We start from the raw sequence: 15,154 nt of genomic DNA on the forward strand, positions 1-15,154 counted from the left end.
AAGAAGCAGGAAAGACTTGGTCCGCCGCGGTGGTCTAGTGGTTTGTTGGTCTAGTCTACCCAGAACTTTGCAAGAGCTCCAGTGATATGCTTGACGTTCTTGTCGCTCTTCTTCTTGGACAGGGTGCCGTCACCGTCAGTCGAGACCTTGGAGCTCGCCTCAGAGGCGAGACCCGAAGACGCCGAGCCCGATCCCGAGCCGCCCGAGCCTTGCGAGGCGTGTGCAAGCGAGGACAGGCCGCTGGGGCCGAGCGCGGTGCCGCTGTTGGAACGCGAGCCAACGAGGCTGGCAGAGTCCTTGCTCTGGCCACTGCTCGAGCCCTGGCTTCGGATGGTCGGGGGACGACGATCTTCGTGGAAGGAGACTGAGCGCGAGTTGGCCAAGCCGCCGTTACCGTTGCCATTTGTGAGGCCGCCGTTGGAGAACACCTGCGAGTGACGAAGGCTGCTGGGCGGCACAGACCCACTGCCACGTCCCTGGACCCGAGGCTGCTCCATCAAGGTCGGCGAGTTGCCTTCCTTTTGACGGGCGCGACTGCCGCGAGAATCACTTCCCGACGACGAGTACTCGGCGTCGTCCCAGTACACTGTCTGTGAGCGCGGCATGCCTCCTGCTGCTGCTGCTCCTCCACGCCCAGGTTGACGAGGTGCTGCGTTGGCGTTTGTAAACTCGGTGCTCACGGCCATCGTGGCTGGGCGGGCGCGCCCGGACGCTAACTCGCCGGTGGCCTGGCGAGAGAGGGGGGCAGGAAAGGACGGCGGTTCGAAATCGTTGGTGCTAATGGGTGGCAACGACGTGCGGTTAAGCGACGGGCTAGAGTTCATGCGGCCCGTGGCACCGAGGGGCGGGGGCATGGGCAGGTTTCCGTAGGGCGAGTAAGGGGCGGCAGGAGCATACTGAGGAATAGGAGGCGGTGCAAAGTACTCGGGCTGAACAAACTGAGGCTGCATGAACAGCTGGTCCGGGAGTCGAGTGTCGCGCATGAGGAGCTTCTGGAAGGCCAGAACAGTGTAAAACGCCTCGTTACCCGCGTTGCCCAGTGGGGCATGGGGGGCGACGGGAATCTGGAGGTGGTGCAGGAGCTGTCGCAACGACTGGAGGGGCTGGCGACGGTCGCCAACGCCTGGAACGCCCTGGCGTTGCGCCTGCTGAAGCAGTGCGAACTCGAGCTGGAGGACATCAAGCTGAAGAACGTTCATCGCCAGCTGCGTCGAGGACGGCAGCGGGATGGGCTGCGGCTCGCCAATGGTGAGGAGAACGAGCGTGTTGGAACCCCCGTCGACATCGTGGGAAGCCAGCGCGCCGAGCGATGCACTGGATTTGTTAGCTTCATTGGAACGCAAGTGTCCTTTGCGGGCGGCGACTCACTCGACGATGCGTTCCACACTCTTTTCAGACACAAACTGGCTGCGGCCAAAGCCGAATGCTCGAGGAAAGTTGGGGCGCTCCACATTCGTGCGCTACACAGAGTTAGCCTTATGTTTCCTTTTCCTTTTTCCTGTTTCCTTTTCTGCTGCGCACCTTGTCAACCCATTCTTCAATGACGTAGTGCGCCTTGCGGTAGTTCTTGTCTGGCACAGGTGGCCAAACGTCCTGGGCATGTTGTCAGTCACACTGCGCACGCTATCGTGGGGGGAGGGGGCGTTTTGGGAGTGCGTATGCGAACGGAACTCACCACTGCGCGCAGGTTGGCACATCGCAAGGCAGCGAGTCCGACCTCGAGCATGAGGCCCTTGCCACCTTGACCTGGCTTGGCCATGACCGTGCGACCATGGCCGGGCACGAAGCCTTGAGGAGGTCCACCCTTCTCCCACCAAGTGGTCTTGATGGCCGTCCAGGTGTAGCCCTGACCGTTAGTACGGACGCCGGCCGATGCCGCGTATCCGTCTGCCTCGGGAGAACCAGCGTGGAAGAGTGCGCCGATCACCCCAGGCTCGCCGGCACGGACTCGCGCACGCAGGTGGTTGAGTTCGGCGGGCGCAAGAGACCCGGACAGCTTCTTGTACTGGTTGAGGTCGGTGAGAGTGACAAGACGGTTGAGTGTGCGACTACGTGACGGCGCGGGCTCGATAGGAAGCAGGGAAGGAGGCTCCTTGTCGAGTGTCTCACCAAAGCTACAACATGTCAGCAAAAGGGTTTACGCGGGTGCGCAAGACGATGCGGTGTGTGTCCCAACTCCCCAACGTACCGAGTCTTGATCATGCGTGCAAAGAGGGCAATTTGTTCGCGTCGGGCTGCGATGTGGCCACGTCCTGTGATGACGTCGACAACCACTAGGTGACGGTCAGCACACCTGGCTCGTTGAAATTGATTCTCCCGCTTCACTGCGACGTACCCATGGCTTCCCAGCCAAAGCCGAGAAAGTCGTTGAATGAGCGAAAGTAGCCACCCCACGACGCATCCCACCAGTCGATGTTCTGGCTGTCAAAGTCGCCTCTGTGTGGGTGTCAGTAACAGGCGCGCATTGGGGGAGAGGCTACGCACAGGTAGGCGGCATAGATGGAGTGCAGGTCGACGTCAAAGTCGGCCGGGACACCGTAGCGTTGTGCGTCGGCCATGGCGGAGGGAGGTTTGGATGGGGGTTGAGAAGGAGAGGGAGGGGATGCGGCGGCGTTGAAAGAGCGAGGGTGTTGGGCCCTGGGGCGAACGAGACGGACTAGAACGAGTGGGGGAGAGAAGATGAAAGGAAGGCGAACGTCTCGACGGGGGGCGACGGCGCTTGCACGGTCCACGCGGTCGGGAGTGAGCGGTGGGTATGCCCGTGCGGAGGATGAGAGGTGGGGGGGGGGGAGGGGGAAGGGGAGGGGGAAGGGGGGGAGGGGGAGTTGGGGTTGGTGGTCGATGATATGTAATGTGTTGTGGGTGTGGGTGGTGTGTGGGTGGTGGTTGCAGCTTTGCGCGCGTGGGCTGGCGGACGACGGCGCGACGGCGTTGTTGTGTGTGTGTGTGTGAGCGACACCAGAGAGACTGACTCTGCCTAGCCACGGCTGTTGGGCGGAGAGGGCGGAGCTGGCGCGGAGGATTCAAAGGAACGTGCCGCAACGGGGGGCGGCGGGCGGCTGGGGGGCTGTGCGTTTGGCTGGAGGCTAAGACGGTTGGGGATGCGAGATGCGAGATGGGCAGACTGGTGGCCGTGACGAGCGAACGAGAGACAGATGCGACAGATGCGACGGCGGTGACGATGTGTGAGTGTGAGAGACAGAGACAGAGACAGAATGCGCATGCCAGAGAGCCCCGGGGGGTGCGACGACGGCGTGTTACATGTCTCTCTCTGCTGTGGCCGTCGGTCGGTACATGGACGAGAGGGGTTGGCAGAGGGTTCCAGGGACAAAGCACCGAGACTAGTCTGACATTTCCCGGCGGCCGCCGCCGGGCAGCTCTGGGCTGTAGGCTGTGAGCTGTGGGCAAACATCCACGCGTGGACGCGTTTTTAAGCTTTCACCCATGCACCCACACACACACCGTACACACGTACACACAGTACACAGTCCCATAGTCGACGCACGTCTCGCTCGTTGTACCGTTGTGAGAGACCATGTGAGAGACGCTCGCAGCAAGCGGCGGCTAGTGGCTGGACTTGGGGAACTACTGTAATTCTGTAACATGCCACTCTCTCGACACATACCACTCCCACCCATTTCATCCCCCGTGTCCAAGCTCCTCTCACCCACCGTCTCTCACCTCTCAGATCGCCCGTCGCAACGGCGGGACCATGCTGGACTGCATCCGTCCGTGGCAGGCAGGTCCACCTTTTTGGTTCACCGGTGAGTCACATTTTGGGCCCGTCCACAAGAGATGGGACCCGAGAGATTGATTTAGGTTGCTGCAAGCTGCATGCCCACGCACCTACGTACTGTACGGTCTGGGATGCCTACCCGATCAGGACGACACAGATCCCGTGGTCCCAGAAGGGGCAGCGGGCCAACATTGCGCATGACAGAGCAAAACACAGGTACCGAACAGCTCGAGCAGCCTCAAGCCTCCTTGCACTCCGACGTCGCCCCCCACGGTCAAACCACTCTCTGTGCATGCACACCTGCTGCGCGCAGCAGCACGGGACAGAGCAGCAGAGACTAGAAATGGGCAATGGGCACGCGATGGAAACCAGGGCCCCCCCGTTTCAGGCAGGTGGGTACGCTGCAACGCGCTACCTCATGCCACTGTCATTTGCCATCATGCCATCGACAAACTGAAACGTGGCGGGCCGCAGAGTGACAACGGTGTTTCTGACAAGAGAGGCACATTGGGACATGGGTACATGGGTCAAACCTGGGAAACCTGGGTTCACTCCTAGCCTCCTTCTGGCCTCATCCTGACTCAATGTGTGTATAAGACCATCGCAGTTCCCGGGAGGTGGGGAAGGGCACATGAAGAGGGATGGGTGCTCCAGACTTGCCCCCAGAAGAGGGGGTGGAAGGGAGGCGGCGGTGACGTCCAGCGGGCCCATCTCAGGAACACTGCTGGATCCTTGGTCGTCCACTCCTCGTGTCCCTCTTCGCAACTTGACTCTCCCGCTCTCTCCCATGTCGTGCACACTTTCCCTCTGTGGCAAGAGACAATGCTTGCCAAGGGGGGGCCTGGCGGTGTCAAGCGGTCCCGGCCTTCAGGTCGTCTCTCTCCTCCAGTCACGGATAGACATCAGAGCCGACCCAGGGAAGGCCGTATGTCCTGGCCGTCTCATTCTGGCGTACCCTTTGCCCATTTTTTTGAATACAGGCATTTGCATGGAGGCAAAAAGGTATTAAAGTGGCCAAGAGTGCCAGAGTGCCAGAGTGTGGTTCAAGTGGCAAAAGCACACGCGACCCGCTCTTGGCACCGGGGCACCCGTAATTGATGGTTTCGGCGACGACGCAGACCCATGAACTGGATCACTGGAAGCCTCAAGCCACGCAAGAAGAATGGCGCCGCGGACGTCATCGCTTGGAATGAGGTGTGGCCGGTGGCCGGGGTGGCGGGGTCGGGTCGTCGCCCGTCGCTGTCCTTTGTCTCCTCTGTGCGCTGCGTGTGTATACAGCGGCACACGCCGGTACGCGCCGGCCAACAGCGAAATCTGGCAATTGGGTAGTACCTGGGTAAGCAGGCTCACATCATCATCATCATCGACCCGTCAGGCCCACACCACCGCCGACTTGCCGTTTGACGCTACTGTTGGCGTGTGCGTCCCGTCCATTGAACCCAGCCATCAACTACTGAATTCTAAACAAGGCTGCTGCGCTGCTGGTACAATTGCAGATCCCCAACACGTTTCCCTGCCGCAATGGTACAATGGTACAATGGCCAAAGAGAGACGCTCCATGCTCAATTGACGATGCCATGCCTGCCTCTGCTTTCGATGACGGGACACCTCACCAATGTAATGTCGACCAGAGCCAACGGCGAGCAACAGCGAGCAAGACGACTTGTGGTGTGACGATTCCCTTCGCCTCTCACTGGATCACAGGTGTGCCTATCCCCTTCGCCTGCCATTCGCCTGATCACCACATTGCCGAACTGGACGCGCAAGGTGGAGGGATCATGTTGGAAAGCAGCTGTACGGTACAAAACTCGACTGCCCGCCACGCTCGCTCCCCTCGTTCTCTCGCTTGGAGGCCGCAAAAGCTGGAAATAGAGCTCAAAACTCGGTATCCAAGCTCTTTCTTTAGCCAACCGACGCATCGACGGCGGACACCACACGCTTTTGCACCCAGGCGTACAGGCGTTATCGTCCCTCCACCTGTTGCTGGCGTTGTTAGCCGAAAGGAAAATGACCAACATGACTGCAGCTGTGGAGTCCCCGGCGTCGCTTTGCTCCGCGAGCGCGGGGGCCATTGCTCTCGAGCTCGCGAGTCGAGTAAGAACGCGCGGTTGTGTCATGCGCATCGTATCGCATCGCGTAGATTGCGACGGGCAGCACCAGCACGGCTAACACCTGGGCTCTGGGGACAACGTATAAAGAGGAGACGCGGTGGGTGCGGGACTGTTATGGCTGTTTCCCTCGTCGCTTACGCGCCAGTAACCACTACCACGCACCAGCAGAACGTCATCACCAGCAATGTCCAAGGTCTATGACGTGACGCACGGTATGTCCTTGGTTCTGGTGTTGTGGTGTTGGGTTGCGACCGTGCTGGGTGCTGATGTGAGACAGAGAACAAGATCATCCGCGAGCCCCAGAAGGCGCGGTATGGCGCCGACTCGATCCGGGCCAGTGAGTGCGGCGTGTGTGGGTCGACGAGGCAGCGGGTGGTGTTGGTGCTAGTGGTGGGCAGCAGACCACATCGTCCTTCCCATCCACATATACGACACCTACCCGGCTCCATGTCTACCGGGGATCACCATCTCAGACGGACACTGACAAACACCCCCGCAGTTCTGGACGAAGCACACTTTGTCAATGTCTCCTTTGTCGACGAGGACGGGCTACCAGTAAGCACACCTCCCCTACCTCTCCCCAAGCTCACCCCTCTCCCCAGCAATGCCTGCCCATGGTGCACGCCATCGAGCAAGACGCCGAGGGCGAACTGACAGTCTACCTGCACGGGTACCACAAGGGCCGGCTCATGCGCCTGCTGCCGCCCGAGTCGCGCGTGTGCATCACCGCCACGCTGCTGGACGGCCTCGCGCTCGCGCTGTCGGCGTTCCACTCGTCGATCAACCACCGCTCGGCCGTCCTCCACGGCGAAGTAGCCGACTGGGACGAGACGACGCCCGACGCCGCCGCGGCCAAGTGGGACGCCGCGAAACAGATTGTAAACCACGTCATGCCGGGCCGATGGGACAACTGCCGCCAGCCCAACAAGGGCGAAATGGCCACGACGGGGTTTCTCAAGGTGAAAATCCTGTCGGCGAGCGCCAAAGTGCGCACGGGCGAGCCGGGCGAGGAGAAGCGCGACGTCGAGGATGACGAGCTGACCGGCCGCGTGTGGGCCGGCATCGTGCCCACCAAGATCAGCTACGGGACGCCAGAGCCCAGCGCGTTCAACAGGGCGCCCGTGGGGGCTTACATGGACGAGTACATGGCCAAGGGTGGCGTGCCGGGTGGGTGAGCCCTGTAGTGTTGGTGTTGGTGTTGGTGTGATGGCTCCGGGTTTAGCGACGGTACATGGTATTGCTACATAATGGATTGTGTAAAGATGCGGGCGCGAGGAGGGTTTGTCTTGGTGCTACGGCACTGCGGTCTGCGGGCTTGGGGTGCAGCACAACTCTCTCTCTCTCTCTCTCTTCTAGCGTGTATGACAGTCTACGGTTACGTGTGTACTTTGAGTAAAGACTCGAGACACGAGTCTATGAGTGCGACGGGGCCGTGGTCGGCGGAACGCGACGGACGGTGGATACGAAGGGACGGCGAGCAACGTGTGGGCTGGGATGAGGGTGGTGGATGGAATCGTGTATCGTGCGCGTGTCTAGTTGACCTGTGGGGTCATGTCGACCGTGACAAAGTTGAGGTTGTCTTTGCATGTCAGTTACTTGCTGAGACGACGCGCACACCCGCCACGCCAATCGCTGCGCGCGATGATGATCATCGCGCGACCCTTCCCGCCACTCTGCCACACTACGCTTTACCAACCCGACACGGGTTTGTCAACGTTCTCTCACTGCGCCCTTCTAGACCTCTGAACCTTCTCGGTCTTCTCCAGGCCACGCCCCGGAAGCTGGGCCGGCCCGGCAGCTTCCATGTTCGTGGGACGCTCTACTCACACGCAATGTAGTCCTCTAGCCACTCGAGCTCGGGTTTGTCGGTACCGACATAACGCCTGTGGTGTGAGACAACGCGGGGAGGAGGTGTCGCGACCGTTACGTACCAGCACACTGTTGTGTTAGCTCACGGGTCAGAGTTGAAACACTCACTGTCTTCGATACGCTGGCCGTTGGGCTGTGGTTGTCAGCTCGGATAAAAAGCGCACAGCTGCCATACGAGATAGAAGTCGTAGTACTGCCGCCGTCAGCAACACCCTCTGAGGTCCACACGCGCCGCCAACCGGCCGTACTTGCCTTCATGTCTCTGTTCCATGTTAGCCAAGTGGTCCTGACACGGCTGCCGCTGTGCAACTGCAACTTTACAACACTACTCACTCGATAACGCCGCCCTGGCCATTTCGAGACGCGAGGAACAGGTGCATCGTGTCGTTGCGCCGGCCGACGTCGGGGAACCACCATGCTGCAGAGTTGGTTTAGCGCCAGCTCGCCAGCTCCACTGTTACACTCACTGCCGTTCATCCAGATGCACTCTCTGTGCATTGACGAGTGGAGGAGGTACTGGCTACACAGGGACCGCAGTCAGCCTCGTCTCGCTCTCTTGTCCGAATTTCTGACCCGCCGTCAACCCCAAGATCGCGCAAGTGCCTCTCGGAGCCTCGTGCCAGAAGGCTTCAAAACGAGATCTGTGGCCTTTTGGCCTGCCTGTGGCAAGTGGCCTGTGGCGTTTGGCACAGTGTGCACACCGTATGGCGCGTGGATCTCTACAACCGCCATCCCACAGCACGCCGTACGACATGCGTTGGGTGCCCACCCGCAGCATGCAGTTGCCTGGCTCGCAACGTGGTGGATAGGATACAAAACAGGGCAGACGTACTGGTAGTAAATGTCCCAGCGCTCATCGGCGTGTGCGAGGTGAGCCATGTCTGCCGCTCGAGAGACGTAGGGAGGGGTTGGTGAAGGTGAGGGAGAGGGGGAGGGGGATGGGGTGTTGTAGTATGAAAAGTAACTGGTCTAAGTGAGCGGGGGTTGGGTTGTGGTACGAGATTGTGGCGATGGACTAGAGATGGGATGAGATGGGAAAAGGGTGGAGAGTCCAACGAGGCTCGAGTTAGATGAGACGGAGTAAGAGTGCGATGGGGAGATAGCCGGTGAGGTTGGCCGGAGAGGTGGGGCTGGTCGTGAGAGTTGTGATACACATGTCGTGTGCGTCGCGCGGGGTCGGAAGCGGGCCTGCGCTGTACGTAGGGGGCGCGGTTCGAGCGATGAAGAAGCATGTCCGGCGAGGGACGGGGCGGCGACGGCGAAGGGATCTCATATGGGCGCGACAGAAGAAGGCTGGCGGACGCGTCGGGAGGGCGTTGAGGCAAAAGAACATATCGGACCTGCGGAACACTTACTCTGATCCCGACATCATTTCTAGTGCTGTTCTGGCGCTTGCGCCTTATAGCAGCGTGGACGCCGCAGGTATGTGGCCAGGCTCGGCCAGAGAGAACACAAGTGTATACCGGCGGCGGCGTGCAAGGCCGCCACCAGCGGGCACGTCCTCTGGTGCCGGGTCGCTTGGGAGTGGCGAAGACGAAGGAACTGGCTGGACTGGACTTCGACCAGATGTGGCGCAGGTAGCTGTTGCGTGGTGGGCGTTGGAGGGCGAGTAGTCGCGACAGGATGGCGCACACGAAGAACACTTGACCTGCGACAGGCAAGATGTAATCAGGAGAAGGAACGACACGAGATAGAAGTGGTATGTCACCTCGGCAAGAGAAAACGATGCAACGACCCCACCGCTTATGAACCAGGAGTGGAAGGTCTGTGAACAGTCTCGTACCGTACAGCCTCGCGGCCGTGCGTTCGGCGGCGGCAGCAGCGGCCTGGAGTGGGCCGAGAGGAGGGGCCAGATCTGCCCGTCACTACCAAGGCCCCGGGTACAGCAAAGACAATAGCGTCGACAGGTGGTGGTGCACCGGCGTTGGTACTGTGAGCGTGGGTGTGCGAGTAGAGAAACGACAGGGGTGCGCGCGGGGGGTCGTCGTCGGGCGCACGTCGAGGGTTGCTTCTGTACATCAATGGGCGCTGGAATGGGTGACCACCGAGGTGGAAAAGAAGCATTCATCCATAGGGGGGCGTCATGGGATCATGGGCGCCGAGAGCGACAGCGCACAAGAGGAAAAGGGCGGTGATCGCATAGCAAGAGGAGGTATCACCGCGAAGCAACGTAGAGAGGATCGAGCTCAAGGTTGGAGCGCCGACCGTCAACTCGTAGCCTGTAGGAGGGAGAACAAGGCAGCAGATGGCACATGTTGGTCAGACACATGGGGCAATTTTGAGGATGAGCGCGTCGCGACAGCCATGTTGTGGTGGTTCCGCCCCCTCGTCTGTTGAGCGCTGCTGAGGCTTTCACGTCCGTCGCATCGTTGCTTCTGAAGATCAGTCGGGCTGGTGGGTCGCAACATCGGGTTGCCGCGACACAAGTATCAGGATCAGAGGTGAGAGTGCGAGCGAGAAATCCACGTGTGCCACCTGTCGTAGGGAACGCTCACGGATTTGAAAGGTGATCATGTTGGGCAAGAGGCGTGAAGGGTGAGAAGTGCGACACAAAGCCCCACTGACGTCAAAACCGAGGCTGCGAGACGGGCTTTCGGGGCATCAGCGTGGCAGCGATTAAGTATCGTGGCGACGTCAACTTGAGCATTGTGCCGAAGCGGCCGCAACGTGATTGGTATGTTGATGCCGTGGAGGTGGCTCTCGTCTCGAGTCTCGGTTCGCGTAAATCACTTGGATCAACCCCAGTGGCACAAAAAGCTACATGACCGTCCAAAAAAAAAGCTGTTCGTAAGCGAGAGGGTGCAGCGGCCGGACAGCTCGAGACAAGCCCATCGGCCGGCCTCTGCTTTCCTCTCTCTCACGCCTTGCGCACAACCATCACACCCGACCTGTCGCCCATTGCCGACGAGCGCCGTTTTGGGGCGTGGCAAGAAATCAACGTCGGGGTAGCGTCCAAGTAGTCTGGGTGAGAGACACTTGAAAAACTGTGTGATGGGTGCTGTTGGTCAATGTATGCTACGCTATACGCCCCACGGTGCTGCAATCTTGAGCACGGGGGGCACCTTGAGCGAGCGGGCGATGAGGAGAACGAGGAAATGAGAGCGAAAGCAAAGGGGTGTGTCAACAACGCCAACGCAGTAAAGCGGGATCAAATAGCCACGTGGATGCCATGCCAGCCAGCCAGCCAGCTGCGACGCCCTGAATTCGCCACTAGATGACGGTGGTACAGTGTCAGAATCATCTCCGTGTTCCTTCTCTCAACCGTCCACTTCTGCCACCTCTGTCGCCTCTGCAGAGCGATGTCCTACACCCGCGCGGCCCCGACGCGCACACAGACACAGACACGCACAGGTGATCAAGACGTAGACGTAAAATGCACTGTGAGCTCTTCTCTCGCCCCCGACTGTGACCCCATGGTCGTCCACTCGCGTCTCTCGTTTGCTAACATTGTCTAGGGCCATAGCCGCAAGGCAACACGCCTCCAAGCCGGCCCACACACCAAGAATCCCGGTCGCTGGTTCTACACGTGCCCCCTTGGCCGGGACGACCCCCAGCGCTGCAAGTTCTTCAAGTGGGAGGATGAGGTGCCCGGCGCTGTAGCTTCTCCAGTCAAGGGACGCACCCTAGGCGGTGGACAGGTCCTCGGCAGCAGTGCAGGGGGCAGTGGCCAGACACTTGCCCAATCGCCCTCCAAACCCACTCCTACCGCTGCTGAAGGCGCTCAGCACCGCACACCCAAGAAACCCCGCATCTCCCCATGGTTCACCCCTACCAAACCCGATCCCGCGGCTCCTGCTGCGGCCTCTACGAAACCATCCGACTCGGGTTCGTCCGCCGACCCCGTCGACGTCTTCTCTGACGGCTCAGAGGATATTGACTGGGGAAGCCTGGACACGCCTGCGCTCGAGCGCGATGCAACGGAACACACTGCACACCGCGACCGCACGCGCGAGAGGGAGAACCACCCCGCGCCCGTGGCTGTTCCGGCCAAGTCGACGCCGGCAGGACGGCTGGCGGACCGCCTCGCTGCGGCCGCCGCTGGCAAGCGCAAGCGGGAGGAGGAGGACCAGGCGGCAGCTGGAAGTGGCCAGGAGGGAGGACCAAGTGGTGTTGTTGACACTGTGGGCGATCAGACTCCTACTCGGCCACGCTCGGTGAGTCGATGTCTACGTGTTGCTCAACTGACGCACAGGCAAACCCGTTCTTAGAAGACACGCCCACGGCCACGACCGCCGTTCCCAGGACTCCCGGCACTGCTTCCACCACCATGTCTGCTGTCGTGCCCCCAACGCCTGCCGACGGAACATCGAGGCCAACAGCACACCCGGCGCTCGGGCCTGTCAACTTGGCGCTCGAGGGACTGGGCGAGCACCTCGCCCGCCAGGACCGCCTCGTGCGCGCTGCCGAGGCGATGAAGAAGAGCATGCGCGTCACGATTCGGAACCTCCAGGACCGCATCAGGGAGCTCGAGAACGAGGTGGAGCAGCTGAAGAAGGGCAAAGACCCATAAGAGAGAAGAGAGGAGGAGCGCACTCGTGTGTAGTAGTCTGTTTGTAGCCAACCCGCACCCACATGTAAACTGTCCATATACATCCTCAGCAAAGTACAAATGAACTCACATATCTACCTAATGCCCCTCCACTCGAGCACCTCGAGCATGCCAGCCACCTGCTGCACGCCCATGACGAGCGAATACTGATCCTTGACGGCCTCGATCGAGGGCGTGTATCCCGGCGGGTCGAGGAGGGCAAGCAGGTCGTCGCGGGTACTAGGTGCCGAGGACAGCTCGCTCTCAGTGTCCGAGTTGTCGTCGTCGTCTTGCTCGTCCTTGGCCTTGACCTTGCCTTCAAAAGTCGAGGTGCGGCGGGAGACTGGCCGCGAATCCAAAGCGGTACCGTTGACCGCTGGCGTACCGTTGGCCTTGACGCCGTTTGCTTTGCCCTTTGGTGTCTTTGGCACTCCGTTAACGTCGCCATTGCCCGCCGCCGCCGCCTTTTCCATGTCCTTCACCTGCTTGCGGTTCATATACGCGAGCCAGAGACCGAGCTGGCGTGTGTCGTCGGCAGTGTTGAAATACATCCACCGCTCGACCTGCCATGGCAGACCGTCGGGGCTGTCCTGGCCCTCAATGGAGGGACCCCAGACCATGACACCCTTTGTCCAGCCGGAAGGGCGGTAGCGTTCTTCATGGATGAGGCGCGGCGTGAGGGCATAGTATACACGGCCGTCCGAATCGGTTCCCAGCGGCGCAAAGCGCATCACCTTGCGTTGCTGGACAGTGTTGACGATGATGTAGGCCTCGCGCATGCGCATGTTGTGCTGGTGTTGTGCGTCGTCAAACTTGACCTTGTTGGCCTTTGTCTGTTCGGCAGTCTTGCAGCGGACGCGCGCGGCCATGAGACTCTTCTTCTCTGCCTCCCAGCGCGCGTTTTCTTCCTTGTTGAACTGAACGTTCTTGCGCAGCTCGTCGCCGTACGCGTTGAACACTGCTGGGTCCATGTGCTGTCGCACAGCCTCGAGGTGGATCACAAAGTCGATCAGCGCCATGAGCATGCGGATAACCTCGCTAGGCTGGGGGATACGGCTGGCGCCGCGGCGCGAAGGACCAGAGTCGATCGCCCACGAAGGTGTAGGCTCGTCGACGCCAAGTTCCAAGAGGGCACGCACAGCGCGGGAGTTGCGCTCGCGTGTCGTGTCGACAGCCGGGGGCATCTCCAAGTCGAGCCAGTCGGCAACCTCACGGAAGATTTGCGCAAAACGGCCCAAGTCGGCGTATGCGGACCGCAGCTCCTCGCGCTTTTCCTCGACAGACTCGATGACAGTGAAGTCAATACCGTGACTGGCTCCGCCGTCCGCAATGATGAGATCAAGCAGTGCACCAGCCAGTGTGCGGACACTGGCTTCGGTCAGAGCCTGGTCAAAGTTGTCCAGAGGTCCGAGGGCGCGGTCGGGCAGGTTGAGAAGGACGCGGAAACGATTCATGAACTCGCGGACCTGGGGAGGAGAGTCAGTCCGTGTCGACACACAAACACTGCCACACTCACATAGAGTCGTTGCTCGACCTCGTCGCAGTTCATACGCGTGTCCACGGGGTTGAAGAAGGGAGGCGCCACGGGAGGCTCCACCCATTCGGCGATAGCCTTAGCCTTTGCCTTTGCCTTGTCTTCCTTCTCTTTCTCCTTGGCCTTTGCGTCCTTGGCCTTTGTCTTTGTGTCCTTTGCGGTGGCCGCCTTGGTCTTTGCGTCCTTGCCGGTCGCCGCGGCCTTGCCCTTTCCCTTTGCATCCTTTGCAGAAGGCTTGGCCTTGCCCTTGCCCGTCTTTGCGTCCTTGCTCGCTGCTGCAGCCTTGGGTGTGGCCTTCTTCGTCGCAGCAGCGCCCTTCTTTGGTGTCACCTTGGGCTTTGGTGGGCGTCAAGGTCGCTCAACTCGCTCTCGTCGTCGTCGGCGCCTCGGCTCTTGCCGTTGGGCAGGGTCCCCGCGTCGGTCTGCTGCACAATCTCAAGAGGCGTACAGCCCGCCTGTATCGCAAGCTTGACGATATCTCCAAGAGGCCCGAGTCCTTTCTTCTTGCGACCTAACACACACACGCACGTCAGTCACCACCCCTTCCATACGCACACATCCAGGTCCATCACAGCGCCACACTCACAAGTCGAGTTTTGGCACTCGTCCTCACAGCACGGGCAGGAAAACACGTATTCCTTGTCGGCATCGTGCTTTTCCAGCTCTGCGGCAGAGACGTTCTGCCCGCGTGCCCGGATCGCATCGGGGTCAATCTCGTAGCGCTTCTCGAGGTCGCGCTCGCACCACGCCAAGTTGCACGCGCGCGCCGGCGTCGCCTTGGTGTACTTGCGCAAGCGGGTGCACCGGATCACACCTGGGGGACGGACAGTCAGCAAGGCGTCCAACGGTCTCGTGGATGGGCACATACCTTCAGGCTCGCATTTGGTTCGACACCTGTACCACTTGGTCAGTCACCTTCCCTGTTCCCTTGGGCTATGCTATCCATCCGCAACCCACTGATGACAGTATGTGCCCTTCTCGGGCTTCTCCTCCGTAGCAGGCGCCTCGGCCTGGTCCTTCTTGCTCTTCTTGGCCTTGGGTGTTGAGATGTTGTTTGCCGCTGCTTCAGATTTGCGCTTGGTTGCAGCTTTGGTGGTGGTCGGAGTGGGGCCCTTTGAGGCGGGTGGGGGAGGTGTGAGGGATGGCGACCGTGACAGCGGAGATGGGGAGGACTGGGCAGTCGTGCCATTCGTCAGAGCCGGGAGCTCGCTCGCGGCGCTGTGCGACGTGGCGGTCATGGGGGAGGACGAGGTCATGGAATGGGGGAATGGAGAAACGACAATGTGGAGCAAACGCGACGCGTCTCGAAGTGCATATCTGGCCTAGGTTACGGGAGTAGATTTGTTGACGCCTGATCGACTGTGGCGCCGGACCTC

The 15,154-nt window shown here is 60.5% G+C and overlaps 5 protein-coding genes across 5 annotated transcripts; 2 read left to right on the plus strand and 3 right to left on the minus strand.

Moving 5' to 3' along the window:
• Positions 1 to 50: 50 nt before the first annotated feature.
• On the minus strand, positions 51 to 2,558 carry EHS24_006738 (uncharacterized protein; the record flags this gene model as incomplete). The annotated part of the gene is made up of 7 exons (XM_028622141.1): positions 51 to 1,314; positions 1,369 to 1,460; positions 1,522 to 1,593; positions 1,676 to 2,114; positions 2,189 to 2,273; positions 2,336 to 2,436; positions 2,485 to 2,558. 7 exons carry the CDS (start codon positions 2,556 to 2,558, stop codon positions 51 to 53), a joined length of 2,127 nt encoding a protein of 708 aa, XP_028477033.1.
• Positions 2,559 to 6,031: 3,473 nt separating this feature from the next.
• On the plus strand, positions 6,032 to 7,022 carry EHS24_006739 (uncharacterized protein; the record flags this gene model as incomplete). The annotated part of the gene is made up of 4 exons (XM_028622142.1): positions 6,032 to 6,059; positions 6,125 to 6,184; positions 6,347 to 6,402; positions 6,450 to 7,022. The coding sequence occupies 4 exons, from the start codon at positions 6,032 to 6,034 to the stop codon at positions 7,020 to 7,022; spliced, it is 717 nt and encodes a 238-aa protein (XP_028477034.1).
• Positions 7,023 to 7,581: 559 nt separating this feature from the next.
• EHS24_006740 (uncharacterized protein) lies at positions 7,582 to 8,595 on the minus strand (the record flags this gene model as incomplete). The annotated part of the gene is made up of 9 exons (XM_028622143.1): positions 7,582 to 7,628; positions 7,675 to 7,730; positions 7,779 to 7,785; positions 7,825 to 7,849; positions 7,892 to 7,909; positions 7,945 to 7,978; positions 8,050 to 8,134; positions 8,184 to 8,236; positions 8,549 to 8,595. The coding sequence occupies 9 exons, from the start codon at positions 8,593 to 8,595 to the stop codon at positions 7,582 to 7,584; spliced, it is 372 nt and encodes a 123-aa protein (XP_028477035.1).
• Positions 8,596 to 11,129: 2,534 nt separating this feature from the next.
• EHS24_006741 (uncharacterized protein) lies at positions 11,130 to 12,226 on the plus strand (the record flags this gene model as incomplete). Its single annotated transcript, XM_028622144.1, has 3 exons — positions 11,130 to 11,132; positions 11,172 to 11,870; positions 11,909 to 12,226. The coding sequence occupies 3 exons, from the start codon at positions 11,130 to 11,132 to the stop codon at positions 12,224 to 12,226; spliced, it is 1,020 nt and encodes a 339-aa protein (XP_028477036.1).
• Positions 12,227 to 12,339: 113 nt separating this feature from the next.
• Positions 12,340 to 15,016, minus strand: EHS24_006742 (uncharacterized protein; the record flags this gene model as incomplete). Its single annotated transcript, XM_028622145.1, has 6 exons — positions 12,340 to 13,710; positions 13,761 to 14,046; positions 14,109 to 14,289; positions 14,365 to 14,592; positions 14,647 to 14,672; positions 14,736 to 15,016. 6 exons carry the CDS (start codon positions 15,014 to 15,016, stop codon positions 12,340 to 12,342), a joined length of 2,373 nt encoding a protein of 790 aa, XP_028477037.1.
• Positions 15,017 to 15,154: the final 138 nt, after the last annotated feature.

This window comes from Apiotrichum porosum (assembly GCF_003942205.1).
Source record: "Apiotrichum porosum strain DSM 27194 chromosome Unknown scaffold_4, whole genome shotgun sequence".
Taxonomy (NCBI): domain Eukaryota; kingdom Fungi; phylum Basidiomycota; class Tremellomycetes; order Trichosporonales; family Trichosporonaceae; genus Apiotrichum; species Apiotrichum porosum.